This window comes from Rhinoraja longicauda, chromosome 2 (genome assembly GCF_053455715.1).
Source record: "Rhinoraja longicauda isolate Sanriku21f chromosome 2, sRhiLon1.1, whole genome shotgun sequence".
In the NCBI taxonomy this organism is placed as follows: domain Eukaryota; kingdom Metazoa; phylum Chordata; class Chondrichthyes; order Rajiformes; family Arhynchobatidae; genus Rhinoraja; species Rhinoraja longicauda.
Genome location: NC_135954.1, coordinates 10,245,616 through 10,261,602, shown reverse-complemented (window position 1 = coordinate 10,261,602; position 15,987 = coordinate 10,245,616). Strand labels below are relative to the sequence as shown.

At 43.5% G+C, this 15,987-nt stretch overlaps 1 protein-coding gene across 3 annotated transcripts in view; it reads right to left on the bottom strand.

Annotated features, from left to right (window-relative positions):
- Positions 1-15,987, bottom strand: part of cdkal1 (CDK5 regulatory subunit associated protein 1-like 1) — a 541,005-nt gene that overhangs the window by 273,549 nt on the left and 251,469 nt on the right. For all 3 annotated transcript variants that reach the window (XM_078414892.1, XM_078414899.1, XM_078414884.1), the window contains exon 9: positions 3,110-3,276. In XM_078414892.1, the coding sequence (XP_078271018.1) occupies positions 3,110-3,276 (167 nt within the window). The remainder of the gene's footprint in view (positions 1-3,109; positions 3,277-15,987) is intronic.

Sequence of the window (15,987 nt, the reverse complement as noted above, 5' to 3'; positions counted from 1 at the left end):
CTTTGGGGTGGGTTGAATATAATCAAGTAGGAAAGAGTCATTGGCTATGCTGATAGGAATGTTAGCACTGGTTCAAGGCCACTTCCTTATTTCAAAAATATCAAAGAAATGTGGAAATAAGGAACTGCAGATGCTAGCTTACACAAAAGGACACAAAGTGCTGAAGTAACTCGAGTCAAAGTCATAGTTATACAGCGTGGAAACAGGCCCTTCAGTCCAACTTGCCCATATCGGCCATCGTAACCCAGCTACACTAGTCCCATCTGCCTGTGTTTGGCCCATAACCCTCGAGAACTGTCCGATCCATGGACCTGTCTAAAGCTTCTTAAACGTTGTGATGGTACCTGGCGCAACTACCACCTCCAGCAGCTCGTTTCATACCCCCATCACCCTTTGTGTGAAAAGGTTCCTATTAAATCTCCCCTCTCGTCTTAAACTTATGTCCTCTGGTTCTCGATTCCCCTACTCTGGGCAGGAGACTCTGTGCCCCATCTATTCCTCTCATGATTTTGTACACCTCTATAGGATCACCCCTCATCCTCCTTTGCTACAAGAAATAGAGTCCAAGCCTGCTCAACCTAAGCAGACATCGTCAGGCAACATCGCTGGAGAACATGGATAGGTGACGTTTCAGGTCAGGAAAAGAAGGGCCCGACCCGAAACGTCACCGATCCATGTTCTCCAGTGATGCTGCCTGACCCACTGAGTTACTCCAGCACTATGTGTCCTTGAAAGAAATGTGGCAAGTCTGTGGAAACAAAGTGGGCTCAGCTTTTAAATTAAGGAAAGACAAACCCTGGAAAGGCTCCCTCAAACAGAGGAGTTGGTACAAGAGATTATCAGAACAAAACTTAGCACCGATTCGCTAGTCAACTCTGGGTGAGATAACGGCTATCTTCTGGAAATAAAACAATGAAGGCCGTATAGAGATGAGAACAATTTGTCCCTTTGAAGACAAGGAACTGCAGGTGCTGGAATCATGAGCAAAATAGAAAGTGTCGGAGGAACTCAGAGAGTCAGGATGGAATCAATTTTGGGTTGGGATCCTTCTTCAGACTTACTCAGATCCGTTTGAAGAAAGGTATCGACTAAAATGTCGCCTTTCCATTCCATCCACAGTTCCTCCAGAACTTTTCTTAATGCTGGCGACGGGCTTTATCAATCTCTTGTCACTTTCTCCAGTTTGTCTTTGGCATTATTAATGTAGCTGACAATATTCTCTGCCATTGAAATACTATATCACTCAACCGAAACTCCAGATTCCACAAGGATCTATTTATTCATAGAGTCATAGAATCATAAAACATGGAAACAGGCCCTTCTGCCCAATTCGTCTATGCCGACCAAGATGACTCATCTAAGCTAAAACTATTTGCCTATATTTGTCCCATATCCGTCATAGAGTCATAGAGTGATGCAGTGTGGAGACAGGCCCTTCGGCCCAACTTGCCCACACTGGCCAACATGTCCCAGCTCTACTAGTCTCATCTGCCCGAGTCTGGCCCATATCCCTCCAAACCTGTCCCATCCATGTACCTGTCTAACTGTTTCTTAAACGTTGGGAAAGTCCCTGCCTCAACTACCTCCTCTGGCATCTTGTTCCATACACCCACCACCCTTTGTGTGAAAAAGTTACCCCTCAGATTCCTAGTAAATAATCAAATCAATATCATCAATATAATCATATAATAACCATATAACAACTACAGCACGGAAACAGGCCCGTTCGGCCCTACCAGTCCACGCCGACCACTCTCTCTGACCTAGTCTCATCTACCTGCTCTCAGACCATAACCCTCCATTCCCCTCTCATCCATATACCTATCCAATTTACTCTTAAATAATAAAATCGAGCCTGCCTCCACCACTTCCACCGGAAGCCCATTCCATACAGCCACCACCCTCTGAGTAAAGAAATTATCCCTCATGTTACCCCTAAACTTTTGTCCCTCAATTCTAAAGTTATGTCCCCTTGTTGGAATCTTCCCCACTCTCAAGGGGAAAAGCCTACCCACGTCAACTCTGTCCGTCCCTCTTAAAATTTAAAAAACCTCTATCAAGTCCCCCCTCAACCTTCTACGCTCCAAAGAATAAAGACCCAACCTGTTCAACCTCTCTCTGTAGCCTAAGTGCTGAAACCCAGGCAACATTCTAGTAAATCTCCTCTGTACCCTCTCCATTTTGTCGACATCCTTCCTATAATTTGGCGACCAGAACTACACACCATACTCCAGATTCGGCCTCACCAATGCCCTGTACAATTTTAACATTACATCCCAACTTCTATATTCGATGCTCTGATTTATAAAGGCAAGCATACCAAACGCCTTCTTCACCACCCTATCCACATGAGATTCCACCTTCAGGGAACAATGCACAGTTATTCCCAGATCCCTCTGTTCCACTGCATTCCTCAATTCCCTACCATTTACCCTGTACGTCCTATTTTGATTTGTCCTACCAAAATGCAGCACCTCACACTTATCAGTATTAAACTCCATCTGCCATCTTTCAGCCCACCCTTCCAAAAGGCCCAAGTCTCTCTGTAGACTTTGAAACTCTACTTCATTATTAACTACACCACCTATCTTAGTATCATCTGCATATTTACTAATCCAATTTGCCACACCATCATCCAGATCATTAATGTAAATGACAAACAACAGTGGACCCAACACAGATCCTTGGGGTACTCCACTAGACACTGGCCTCCAACCTGACATACAGTTGTCAACCATTACCCTCTGGTATCTCCCATTCAGCCATTGTTGAATCCATCTTGCAACCTCACTATTAATACCCAACGATTTAACCTTCTTAATCAACCTACCATGTGGAACCTTGTCAAATGCCGTACTGAAGTCCATATAGACAACATCCACTGCCTTGCCCTTATCAATTTCCCTGGTAACCTCTTCAAAAAATTCAAGAAGATTAGTCAAACATGACCTTCCAGGCACAAATCCATGTTGACTGTTTCTAATCAGGCCTTGTTTATCCATATAATTATATATATTGTCCCTAAGTATCTTTTCAAAACAATGGATTGAATTTGTTGCACACCAGGTCAGAGTGTATTTTAGGAGTGTTGACATTCATCGTTCCATACCTCAAGATGCTCTAAAATGTACGGAGGGTTCGTCATTCCAAGCCGCAGCATTGCCCCCTCAGGAATCACTTCCACCAGTTTCCAAAGCAATGTCGGAAGATCTGTCCCGATATCTCTTCCGTAAGCACCGGTGTCTTCACTGGTCAGCCATATTTCACAGACACCTTCTGCATGAGGAAAGAACATGTCAACTGTAGCATTTTCTGCACTCAAAAAATCTATCCTGATCAATGCAATGCACTGTTCAGCACCTGTAGGTGCTTACATTGCTGGAATCAGAGAAATCTTCACAGCAGTCATTCAGCCCTTCATCAAACAGAACAACTTAAGTTTAGTTTAGTTTACATTAGAGATACAGTGCAGAAACAGGCCTTTCGGCCCACCAATTCCACACCAACCAGCAATCCTCGTACACTACCACTATCCCACACACTAGGGACAGTTTTATACAATCTTTACCAAAGTCAATTAACCTACGGACCTGTACGTCTTTGGACTATGCGAGGAAACCGGAGCATCCGGGGGAAACCCAGGCAGTCGCGGGGAGAATGTACAAACTTTGTACAGACAGCACCGGTAGTCAGGATGTTTCTATGTTTCTATGTCTATGGAACCCGGGAAGGCAGTAACTCTACCGCTGCGCCACCGTGCCACCCCTTACTCGAATCATTGACTGGTCATAGCAGTCATTCAGCCCTTCGTCAGGTTCTCCAGCTCCAACCACGAGCTCTTTCCCTCCAGCCTGACACGTTTTCCTCTATCACGTATTCACTGAACTGTTTTCAAAGGAACCTATCACCTCCATATGTCATAGGAAGGATGTCATTAAGCTGATGCTCTAGGATGTTAAGAAAGCTGGAAATAGTGCACAGAAGATTTACGCGGATGTTGCTAGGACACAAGGACCTGAAATACAGGGAAAGGATGGGCATGCTTATTTTATTCCTTGGATCACAGGTCCTAGAGTCATACAGCGTGGAAACAGGCCGTTTAGCCCAACTTGCCCACGCCAACCAGCATGTCCCATCTATACTAGACCCACCTGCCTGCTTCTGGCCCATGTCCCTCTAAATTGGCCGCGGGATCTTCCATCGCCCGGCGGGGGCTTCGGAGTCGGGAGCCTCGATCGCCTCAATGCAGCAGTTTTAACTGCCCGACCAGGGGTGAAGAAGCAGGAAGGAGATAAGACTTTCTTTACCTTCCATCACAGTGTGGAGGTGCCTGGAGGAGAATCACTGTGATGGATGTTTGTGTTCAATTATGTGGTTGTGTGTTTTGTACTTTTTTAGTGTTGTGACTGCATGGTAACTAAATTTCGTTCAAACTTGTTTTGAATGACAAATAAAGTCATTCTTTTCTATTCTATTATTCCATTCTAAACCTACCCTATCCATTTACCTGTCTAAATGTTTCTTAAACACTGCAAAGAAGGATGAGAGGGGTTCTTATAGAAACATATAAAATTATTAAGGGATTGGACAAGCTGGATGCAGGAAACATGTTCCCCACATTGGGGGAGTCCAGAACCAGGGGTCACAGTTTAAGAATATGGGGTAGGCCATTTAGAACTGAGATGAGGAAAAACTTTTTCACCCAGAGAGTTGTGAATTTGTGGAATTCTCTGCCTCAGAAGGCAGTGGAGGCCGATTCACTGGATGCTTTCAAGAGAGAGTTAGATAGAGCTTTTAGGCCTAGTGGAATCAAGGGATATGGGGAGAAGACAGGAACGGGGTACTGATTGTGGATGATCAGCCATGGCTCGAAGGGCCGAATGGCCTACTCCTGCACTTATTTTCTACGTTTCTATGCAACAGTACCTGCCCCAACTACCTCCTCCGGCTACTTGTTACATACTCCTTCCACCCTTTTCGGTAAAAAAGTTACCCCTCGGGTTCCCATTAAATCTGTCCCCCTCACCTTAAATCTATAACCTGACATAGGTGTATAATCTCATGAGAGGAACAGATAGAGTGAATGCACAGAGTTTTTTACTCAGGGGAGGGGAATCAAGAACCAGAGGACATAGATTTAAGATGAAAGAGGAAAGATTTAATTGGAACCTGAGGAGAAAACTTTTCACTCATAGGACGGTGGGTATTTGCAACGAGCAGCCACGGTAGGTAGTTGAGGCAGGCACTATAATAGATATTTAATATTCCTCATTTGGTTAGGTGCATGAATAGGAACGGTTTAGGTGGATATGGGCCAAATGTGGGTAATTGGGAACAAGCTAAGATGGGGCATCTTGGTTGGCATGAACGGGTTGGGCTGAGCGGCATGTTTTCTGACTCTGCATGCCAACATTGTATTAGATTCCAACTATGTATTTAGTGGTCACTGTTAATTTTCTTCCTCTTGAATGAATGAATCCAGAACCAGGGGCCACAGTTTAAGAATAAGGGGTAGGCCATTTAGAACGGAGATGAGGGAAAACCTTTTCAATCAGAGAGTTGTAAATCTGTGGAATTCTCTGCCTCAGAAGGCAGTGGAGGCCAATTCTCTGAATGCATTCAAGAGAGAGCTAGATAGAGCTCTTAAGGATAGCGGAGTCAGGGGGTATGGGGAGAAGGCAGGAACGGGGTACTGATTGAGAATGATCAGCCATGATCACATTGAATGGTGGTGCTGGCTCCAAGGGCCGAATGGCCTACTCCTGCACCTATTGTCTATTGAGTGAATGAATGAATGATGAATGAATGAATAATGAATGAATAAAACATTTATTGGCCAAGTATGTATACATACAAAGAATTTGCGTTGGTGCTTTACTCACAAAAGGATAAAAACACGAAATACAGCAGACAATTTAAAAATAAAACATTATAATTTACACCTTTTTCACTTTATACCTGTGACCTTTTTTTCTGACATTCCGCCAAAAGTGAATAGTCTTCCATTATCCATTCTAACCAGACCAAACACCTTTTTATATGCTTCTATCAAATCTCCCCTCAGCATTCTCTTTACAAAGGAAAACAATCCCTGCCTCTCTAATTTACCCATATAGCGATAGTTCCTCTATCTTAAGATCTATTCTCACACACCTCCTCTAGACCTCATCCTAATGCTTTTACGTGCAGACACATGGACCTGTAGATGGTGATTTACAAAAAAATACAAAAAAGTGCTGGAGTAACTCAATGGGCCAGACAGCATCTCTGGAGAACATGGATGGAAGGCATGTTCTCTCTTTAAGCTTTCTCTCCACTACTACAATCAGTCCGAAGAAAGGTCTCGACCCGAAACATTCCTTCTCTCCAGAGATGCTGCCTGTCCCGCTGAGTTACTCTAGCATTTTGTGCCTATCTTTGATTTAAACCAACATCTGCAGTTCCTTCCAACACTATTTCTGTGCTGTACCTTTGAACTAAACTGAAGATTCAATGCTTTTTCCAAGCTGCTAATGTTGTAAGATTGTTCAAATATTACTGAAATAAGATTACCACTGAAAAGATAAGTGAAACATTACATGAATAAAACCGTTTGCACTGGTAAACACAAAACAAAACACAAATAATCCATTGTTTCTTGTTTACAGACAAATAGGTCCAGTTATCTTATTTATTACAAATTAACCTCCCTCAAGTTAGAATGAAAATTACTCATAACTTATCATTACTATAATTATAATTAAACTAAATATTTTAATGCATTAATTATAAAATATTTTAATGTCCCCATTACTCAATAAAATCTACCTAAAGAGCAGAAGATAGCAATTACAATTTATTTTTGATCCCTTCACACTCAATTGATTGAATTGATTGAAAGATACAATTTCTCATCCACTCCCACACGAGGGGCAATGTACAGAGGCCAGTTGACCTACAAGCCCACAGGTTCTTGGTATGTGGGAGGAAACCAGAGCACCCGGAAGAAACCCACGCAGTCGCAGGGAGAACGTGCAAACTCCACACAGGTCAGGATCGAACCCGGGTTTCTGACACTGGCAGGCAGCAGCTCTACCAGCTTTTTTACATATAAAATTCTTAAGGGATTGGACAGGCTAGGTGCAGGCAAAATGTTCCCGATGTTGGTGGAAGTCCAAAACCAGGGATCACAGTTTAAGAATAAGAGGTAGGCCATTTAGGAATGAGATGAAGAAAAACCTTTTCACCCAGAGAGTTGTGAATCTGTGGAATTCTGTGCCACAGAAGGCAGTGGAAGCCAATTCACTGGATGTTTTCAAGAGTTAGATTTAGCTCTTAGGGCTAACGGAATCAAGGGATTTAATGGGGGGGGAAAAGCAGGAACAGGGATACTTATTTTGGATGATCAGCCGTATTGAATGGCGGTGCTGGCTTGAAGAGCCGAATGGCCTACTCCTGCACTTATTTTCTATGTTTCTATGTTCTATGCCATGTGCCACTCTTGAGACATTGCAGTGTAGGCTCACGAGGTTAATCCCTGGGATGGAGGGACTGTCATATGCGGAAAGATTGGAAAGACTAGTCTTGTATTCACTGGAGTTTAGAAGGATGAGAGGAGATCTTAGAGAGACGTATAAAATTATAAAAGGACTAGACAAGCTAGATGCAGGAAAAATGTTCCCAATGTCGGGGGAGTCCAGAACCAGGGGACACAGTCTAAGAATAAAGGGGAGGCCATTTAAAACTGAGGTGAGAAGAAACTTTTTCACCAAGAGAGTTGTGAATCTGTGGAATTCTCTGCCACAGAAGGCAGTGGAGGCCAATTCACTGGATGAATTTAAAAGAGAGTTAGATAAAGCTCTAGGGGCTTGTGGAATTGGGGGATATGGGGAGAAGGCAGGCACAGGTTACTGATTCTGAAGAAGGGTCTCGACCCAAAACGTCGCCCATTCCTTCTCTCCTGAGATACTGCCTGACCTGTTGAGTTACTCCAGCATTTTGTGAATAAATACCTTTGATTTGTCCCAGCATCTGCAGTTATTTTCTTATACTTACTGATTGTGGATGATCAGAAATGATCACAATGAATGGCGGTGCTAGCTCGAAGGGCCAAATGGCCTCCTCCTGCACCTATTTTCTATGTTTCTATGTTTCTTAATATAAAATGCTGGGCCATTTTTAAAATAGTCATCATTTTCCCATTTGAACAGTGAGCAACTTTCAACTTATTTGGGCAGGAGAATCATGACGGAAAATTGGCCTGATTATTGGTATTGTGTGAGGAAGATGGGATTAGGGATGGAAACTACACTCCTAATAGGGAAAAACACAGTCAATTCTTCGAGCAGACTGGGTGGGGATTGAAAACCCCTGTTGGGCTGTGGTGTTAAATTAAATGAAGAGGAAACAGCTGTAACAGTAAATCATCATCAAAAAAGTCTTACCTAACTTCCATGAGAATTAATTGCCTCACAAGGCAATTAGAACCAAAACCTCTAGGTCGCACTCAACAGAACACAACAATTAAGGAAGCACTTTACCAGAAGTGAAAAATAAGGATATTATCAGCACAAGTTCAACAATAACACTCACACTCCCCAATGACCTTATAAACAAATGAGCAGGAAGAAGCATGCAATAATGAAAACGGCTATCTTCTTTTTAGAAAACATCACATGTGAAAATTGAAATTGGGAAAATTATGCTGTGGGGAGAACACAGAGAAAAACAAATAAAAGATTGCAGCAGAAACAAAATGCTGGAGTAACTCAGTGGGTCAGGCAGCATCTCTGGAGAGAAGAAATGGGTGATGTTTCTTTCCTCCAGAGATGCTGCCTGACTCGCTGAGTTACTCCAGCATTTTGTGTCTACCTTTGATTTAAACCAGCATCTGCAGTTCTTTCCTACACAAAAAAGATTGCAGCATTTCAAAGGATATGTGCATCACACCTGAAAAATAGTATAAGGAAATAACTGCAGATGCTGGTACAAATCGATTTATTCACAAAATGCTGGAGTAACTCAGCAGGTCAGGCAGCATCTCGGGAGAGAAGGAATGGGTGACGTTTCGGGTCGAGACCCTTCTTCGGACACCTTAAAAAGAATTACTACAATCAGTCTGAAGTAGATTCCCGACTCGAAATGTCAACCATCCAAGTTCACCAGAGATTAACTTCAAGTAACCCCTGCATTCCCTCTCTCTCCATCCCTCTCCCACCTAAGTCGTACCAGCTGCAAAGTCGTCATGTTGAGTCTCATTGTCTGCATTCGTTCTCACCGGGCAAACAGCTATAAATGGCATGCTTCCTTCGTCATCATTACTTTTTTGCATATCTTTCATTCATTTATTTTGTACCTCTCTACATCATCATCTATATCTCTCGTTTCCCTCCCCCTGACTCTCAGTCTGAAGAAGAGCCACGTATTCCTTTTCTCCAGAGAAGCTGTCTGACCCGCTGAGTGACTCCAACGTGTCGGGAAAAAAAAGTCCTTGATCGCAGACCCAGCCAATTTCCCTCATCAAACATTCTCCACCGCCTAGCAAAACTGATCCTTACCCATAACAACTTTTTCTTCAACTTCTCCCACATCCTCCAGGTCAAAGGTGCAGCTGTGAGCAATCGCATGGGCCCCAGATATGCCTGCCTTTTTATTGGGTACTAGACCAAATGGACCCGTTGGGCCCAAACCTCTCCTACATTGGTGCAGCATCCCTGTCCTCCCCCCCTCCCCTCTCTCCTCAACCCCCCTCCCCTCTCCCTTCTTCCCCACTCCCCCCTTCTCCCCCACCCCCCCCCCCCCCCCCGCTCCCCTCCTTTTTTTAAGTTTAAAAGTTTGGGCCCATTTTTAAAATGTGAATAACTTTAAAAATATGACACAAATTTCAATAAAACTACTTGCATTATCACTAAAGTGACAATGGTGAGTCAGGTGGGCCTAAAATTGTCGCGCTATCATGTACCGTTTTGGCTGAAGTTCAGTCACAAACAAGATAACAAACGAGAGTTTTAGTATATAGATGGCATACAGTCCCTGTTCCAGGCGTACACTGGCCCTATCCCCCAACTCTATCTCCACCACATTGACGTCTGCATCGGGGCTACCTCCTGCACCCATGCAGAACTCATGGACTTTATTAACTTCACCACAAACTTCCACCCTGCCCTCAAATTCACCTGGACTATCTTGGACACCCCCCTTCCCTTTCTTGATCTCACCGACTCCATCACAGGAGATAGACTATCGACTGACGTCTATTACAAACCTGACTTTGAGCCTGAAGAAGGGTTACGACCCGAAACGTCACATATTCCTTTTCTCCATAGATGCTGCCCGACCCACTGAGTTACTCCAGCACTTTTTATCTATCCCGAAGTAAACTAATCATTTTCTCCAATTGTCAACATGGTCAACTCAGTCATGATGGGCTGAAGGGCGAGCTCATGCGCTGTATTTTCTATGTTCAAACAAGACATTTTGGAAACATTCAGCAAGTAAGGCAGCATCTAAGGTGATTTAGGACAGTTGCCTCACATGCTGGAATTAATGATCCTCTGACTTATTTCATTGTGCAAAACCATCAAACTTCAAGAGTTTTAAAATGAAACAGGAAGATCATTGAATAGAAATATATGGATAGCAGCACAACACATAATCCGGTAAACTCTGCATGAAAATACAAACACATTTTTAAGGTGGGAGGGGAAAGATTTTAAAGCAATTTTTTCCACCCACGGGGTGTTGGCTATATGGAACGAGCTGCCAGAGGAGATAGTTAAGAGGCACAATAACAACATTTAAAAAACAATTGGGCGGGTACATGGAAATGGAAAAGTTTAAAGGGATATGGGACAAATGCACGTAGGTGAGATAAGTATAGATGGGGAATATTGGTCGGCAAGTTGGGCCGAAGGGCTTGTTTCCATGCTGAATCACTCTGCGGCTTTAACAAATTTATAGACATCATTTTTCTTCACTTCTTCTGGGCCAGTCCCTCGGTGTAGAGGATGATCCTGGGGTTCTGTGGTTTTTGAGGTGGTTAGTGAAGCCTATATGGGTTTCATTTCATTCAACTTACAGATATGCCACAGACATTTGGGCGGTCACGGTGGTGCAGCGGTAGAGTTGCTGCCTTACAGCGAATGCAGCGCCAGAGACTGGGGTTCGATCCTAACAACGGGTGCTGTCTGTACGGAGTCTGTACGTTCTCCCCGTGATCTGCGTAGGTTTTCTCCGAGATCTTTGGTTCTTCCCATACTCCAAAGACCTACAGGTTTGTAGGTTAATTGGCTTGGTAAATGTAAAAACTGTCTCTTGTTGGTGTAGGATAGTGTTCATGTGCGGGGATCGCTGGGCGGCGTGGACTCGGTGGGCCGAAGGGCCTGTTTCCGCGCTGCATCTCTAAACTAAACTAAACTAAACATTCTACGGAATTGTGCATTGAAACCAACAGTGATTCCCAACAGTGAAATGTCAAAGACTAGAGGTCACATCTTTAAAGTGAGAGGCACAGAGTTTAAAGGAGATATGCGGGGCACGTTTCTTTTTACAAAGAGAGTGGTGGGTGCCTGGAACTCGCTGCCAGGGGTGGGGGTGGAGGCAGATACGATAGTGGCGCTTCAGAAGAGCATGGATATGCAGAGAATGGATGGATATGGATTATGTGCAGGCAGATGAGATTAGTTTATCTTGGTATCATGTTTGACACAGACTCTGTGAGCCCAAGGTATTTATTCACAAAATGCTGGAGTAACTCAGCAGGTCAGGCAGCATCTCAGGAGAGAAGGAATGGGTGACGTTTCGGGTCGAGTTCCTGTGCTGTCCTATGTACTGAACCAAAACACTGAAGGTCTTTCTACAGAGGACCTCTGATTCATGTGAATCGGCAAACAATTCTACAACTCCTCAACCAATGCAGAGTCTGAATTAATTCAATGGAAAATTCGGCACAAAAAGCAAACTGAATGAAAAGATGGGATTAAGACAGGAAGAGACAAGTGTGACAAATGGAAATTCCTTTTTAATTTAAATTATCAACCAGAATTAAAATCTGAAGAAATGGTGAAAGGTAATTATCAGTGCTAGACGAATTTATGGCAATGGTATTGTACTGCTTTCAACCTCACATATTGATTGGCTAAACCGACAGGTCAGTGATCAAAACAAGGTCTTCATCTCAGCTGATCCATTCAACCAAACATTATGGAAACTGACAATCAAAAAGGCTTGTAAAAGTGAAATTGTTTATTTAGTTTTAGATTAGTTTGGTTTGGAGATACAGCGTGAAAACAGGCCCTTCGGCCCACTGTGTCCGCACCGACCAGCAATCCCTGGCACATTAACACTATCCTACACTAGGGACTATTTTAATGTGGGAGGAAACTGAAGTTCTCGGAGAAAACCCATGCGGTCACGGGGAGTAGGTACAAATTCCGTACAGACAAGTACCCGTAGCCAGGATCGAACCTGGGTCTCTGGCGCTGCAAGCAACTCTACTGCTGCCTTACTTTTAAATTCACTGGATGAATTTAAAAGAGAGTTAGATAGAGTTCTAGGGGCTAGTGGAATCAAGGTATATGGGGAGAAGGCAGGCACGGGTTACTGATTGTGGATGATTAACCATGATCGCAATGAATGGTGGTGCTGGCTCGAAGGGCCAAATGGCCTCCTCCTGCACCTATTTTCTATGTTTCTATGTTCCTATGCCACAGTGCTGCCCTATTGTTGTTGAAAATAAGCATCAAGAAAATGCGCAACTCAATGGATCAGTTTGTGCTTGCTGACAGCTGAGGAAAGCGGCCAGTTATTAGCTGTTTGAGGCCCAGCACACCTCAGATTGCCAGGTGCCCTTGGTTAGAGGTTTGTCTAAGATGGGCTAGTAACTGGAAACCACTGCATCTGATAGTCTACCTCGGTGCTGGCTAGTGGCAGAGACACGGTGGCAGAGGCAGATACAATAGTGGCAGTTAAGAGACTATTGTATCAGCAGGGAATAGAGGGATTTGGATTCTGTGCAGTCAGATAAGAGTTGCTTTAGTTTAGTTTACAGATACAGCATTGAGCAATTCCTTGGTTCCTTACTTAGATCCATCTCTTCATTCATTGTCCTCCTGATTAAATATTACTGATTATGTGCCTCATTGTCACTTTCCCCTCAGCTCACAATGTACTATTCTCCATTTCCTAGATCATTGTCCCCTTTTATCTGTGGTTTTCGCACATTACCCTTCCATATCTTTTTGTCTCCATCCCCCCTGACTCTCAGTCTGCAGAAGGGTCTTGGTCTTGACCTGAAATGTCACCCATTCCTTTTCTCCAGAGATGCTGCCTGACCTGCTGAGTTACTCCAGCATTTTGTGTCTATCGACATGTTTCTTCTCTATGTCCCAGTTCAATCATCTATTAACATTATCTGATTAATTTATGTGTATATTGGAAAACTCCAATAATACAGCACTCTCCCAATATGGCATGAGGGAAAATCATATCTTGCGGGGGAGTATTAGAAATTACTACTCGTATTCAAACACACTTTTTTGTCACTTATATCACAGTGATATAACTTATTTTTCTAGTGAATCAGTTGGGTCTAAAGGGAGAATAGTAAATTAAAAACAGCGAGTTCGAAGGTGGTGCAGGAAGCCAGGACAGATGAGCTTAAAGGGAGCCGGGGAACAGGGCCCTGTTGTGTTTAAAGGGTCCGTGGGAACCAGTACACTTAATAAAAAGCATTCAAAGAGGGCCCCCCCCCCAGTGTGTTTAAAGGAAGTGTAGGAAATGAGAGCCTCATGAGTTTAAAGGGGCATGGGAATTGAAGTCCCAATGAGTTTAAAGAGAATCTGTGAAATGGGGTCGGTGAGTTGAAGGGCGGCATGGTGGTGCAGCGGTAGAGTTGCTGCCTTACAGCGCCAGAGGCCTGACTTTGATCCTGACTACAGGTGCTGTCTGTACAGAGTCTGTACGTTCTCCCTGTGGCCACCTGGGTTTCCTCCGGGCGCTCTGTTTTCCTCCCACATTCCAAAGACGTGCTGATTTGTAGGTTAATTGGCTTCGGTCAATTTGATAAATAAATCATATTTGGTAAATATGAGACTGGGATAACGTAGAACTATTATACGGGTGATTGTTGGTTGGTGCTGACTCAGCGGGCTGAAAGGCCTGTTTCCATGCTGTATCACTAAACTAAACTAAACTAGGAATGAAGTCCCAGTGAGTTTAAATTGAAGTCCCAATGATTTGAAAGGGAGTGCAGAAAATGGGGTCCTGGTGAGTTTTAGGGGAGTACAGAAATGGGGCCCCAGTGAGTTTAAAGGGAATACAGAAATTGGGGGCAATGTGATTTTAAAGAGGGCAAGGGAATTGAGATTGCAATGAATTTGAAGAGAGTGCAGGAAATGAGGTGATGATAAGTTTAAGGGAAATGCTGGAAATGGGGCCCCAGTGTGTTGAAAAAGAGCACAGGAAATGGGGCCCCAATGAGTCGAAAGGCAGATGGGAAAATGAGTCCCTGGTGAGTTTAAACGGAGCACAGGAAATGGGAGCAGAATAAATTTTAAAAGGAAGTGGGAAATGGGTTCCCAATGAGTTTAAAGGGAGCATGGGAAATGGGCCCCATTGGGTTTAAAGAGAACGAGAGAAGTGGGAGCCGAATGAATTTTAAAAGGATGTGGGATATGGGGCCCTGGTGAATTTAAAGGGAGCTTGGGAAGGGAGCCCAGATAAGATAAAAAAAGGTGTACTGAAAACAGGACTTAAGATGTGGAGAGGATGTTTCCATTAGTGGGAGAGGCTAAAACCAGAGGTCATTACCACAGAATTAAAGGACGTTCTTTTAGGAAGGAGATGAGGAGGAACTTCTTTAGTCAGAGGGTGGTGAATCAGTGGAACTCTTTGCCACAGAAGGCTGTGGATGCCAAGTCAGTGGATATTTTTATGGCAGAGATAGATAGATTCTTGATTAGTACAGGTATCATAGGGGAGAAGGCTAGAGAATGGGGTTAGGAGGGAGAGATAAATCCGCCATGATTGAATGACGGAGTAGACTTGATGGGCCGAATGGCCTAATTCTACTCCTATTCCTAATAACCTTAAGAGTGCTTAAAGGGAGGGTGAGAAAACAGTACCACGTGACATCTGAATTGCTGGACAATTGCTTCATGGATTATTGGAGTTTTACCATTGTATTTTTTTAAATGTCATTATTGTTCATTTTCTGGGATGTGGACATCATGGGCAATACAGTGGGATTTACTGTTCATCACTAATCGCCCTTGAGAACATGGCAGAGGTCACCTCCTTGAACCACAGCAGCTCATTTTCTTCCTAAAAATACGTGTTATTCATAAGATTTTGCAAATATATATATATCTCTGTTTGGTGTCATTTACTGTAATTAGCACATGATTAAATTTGTTCATAAGATTTATATTATGTCAACATGCTATCATTCTTTTCTTTTACAAACATTCCATGAGCGATGACTCACTTGTTGCAGGTACTCCCATGGTGTTGTTGTGGAGGGAATATCAAGATTTGGAGCCAGAATTGATGAAGGAACACTGATATTGTGATGCATCAATTATTTTTTTCAAGGACCAGTCTTACCACTCCCTCTCCTCCTTTCTTCCACAAGGCAAGAGGAACAAAGTTTGAAAACGCATACCACCAGAGTCAGGGACGGTTTCTTCCCAGCTCTAATCAGGCAACTGAACCATCTTCTCTCCAACTAGAGAGTGGTCCTGACCTCATATTTACCTCATTGGAGATCTTCGAACAATCTTTAATCGAACTTTACTGGACTTCTCGCACTGAACATTACATCCTTTATTATAAGAAAATAGCTGCAGATGCTGGTACAAATCGATTTATTCACAAAAAGCTGGAGTAACTCAGCAGGTCAGGCAGCATCTCGGGAGAGAAGGAATGGGTGACGTTTCGGGTCGAGACCCTTCTTCAGACTGATGTCGGGGGTGGGACAAAGGAAGGATATAGGTGGAGACAGGAAGATAG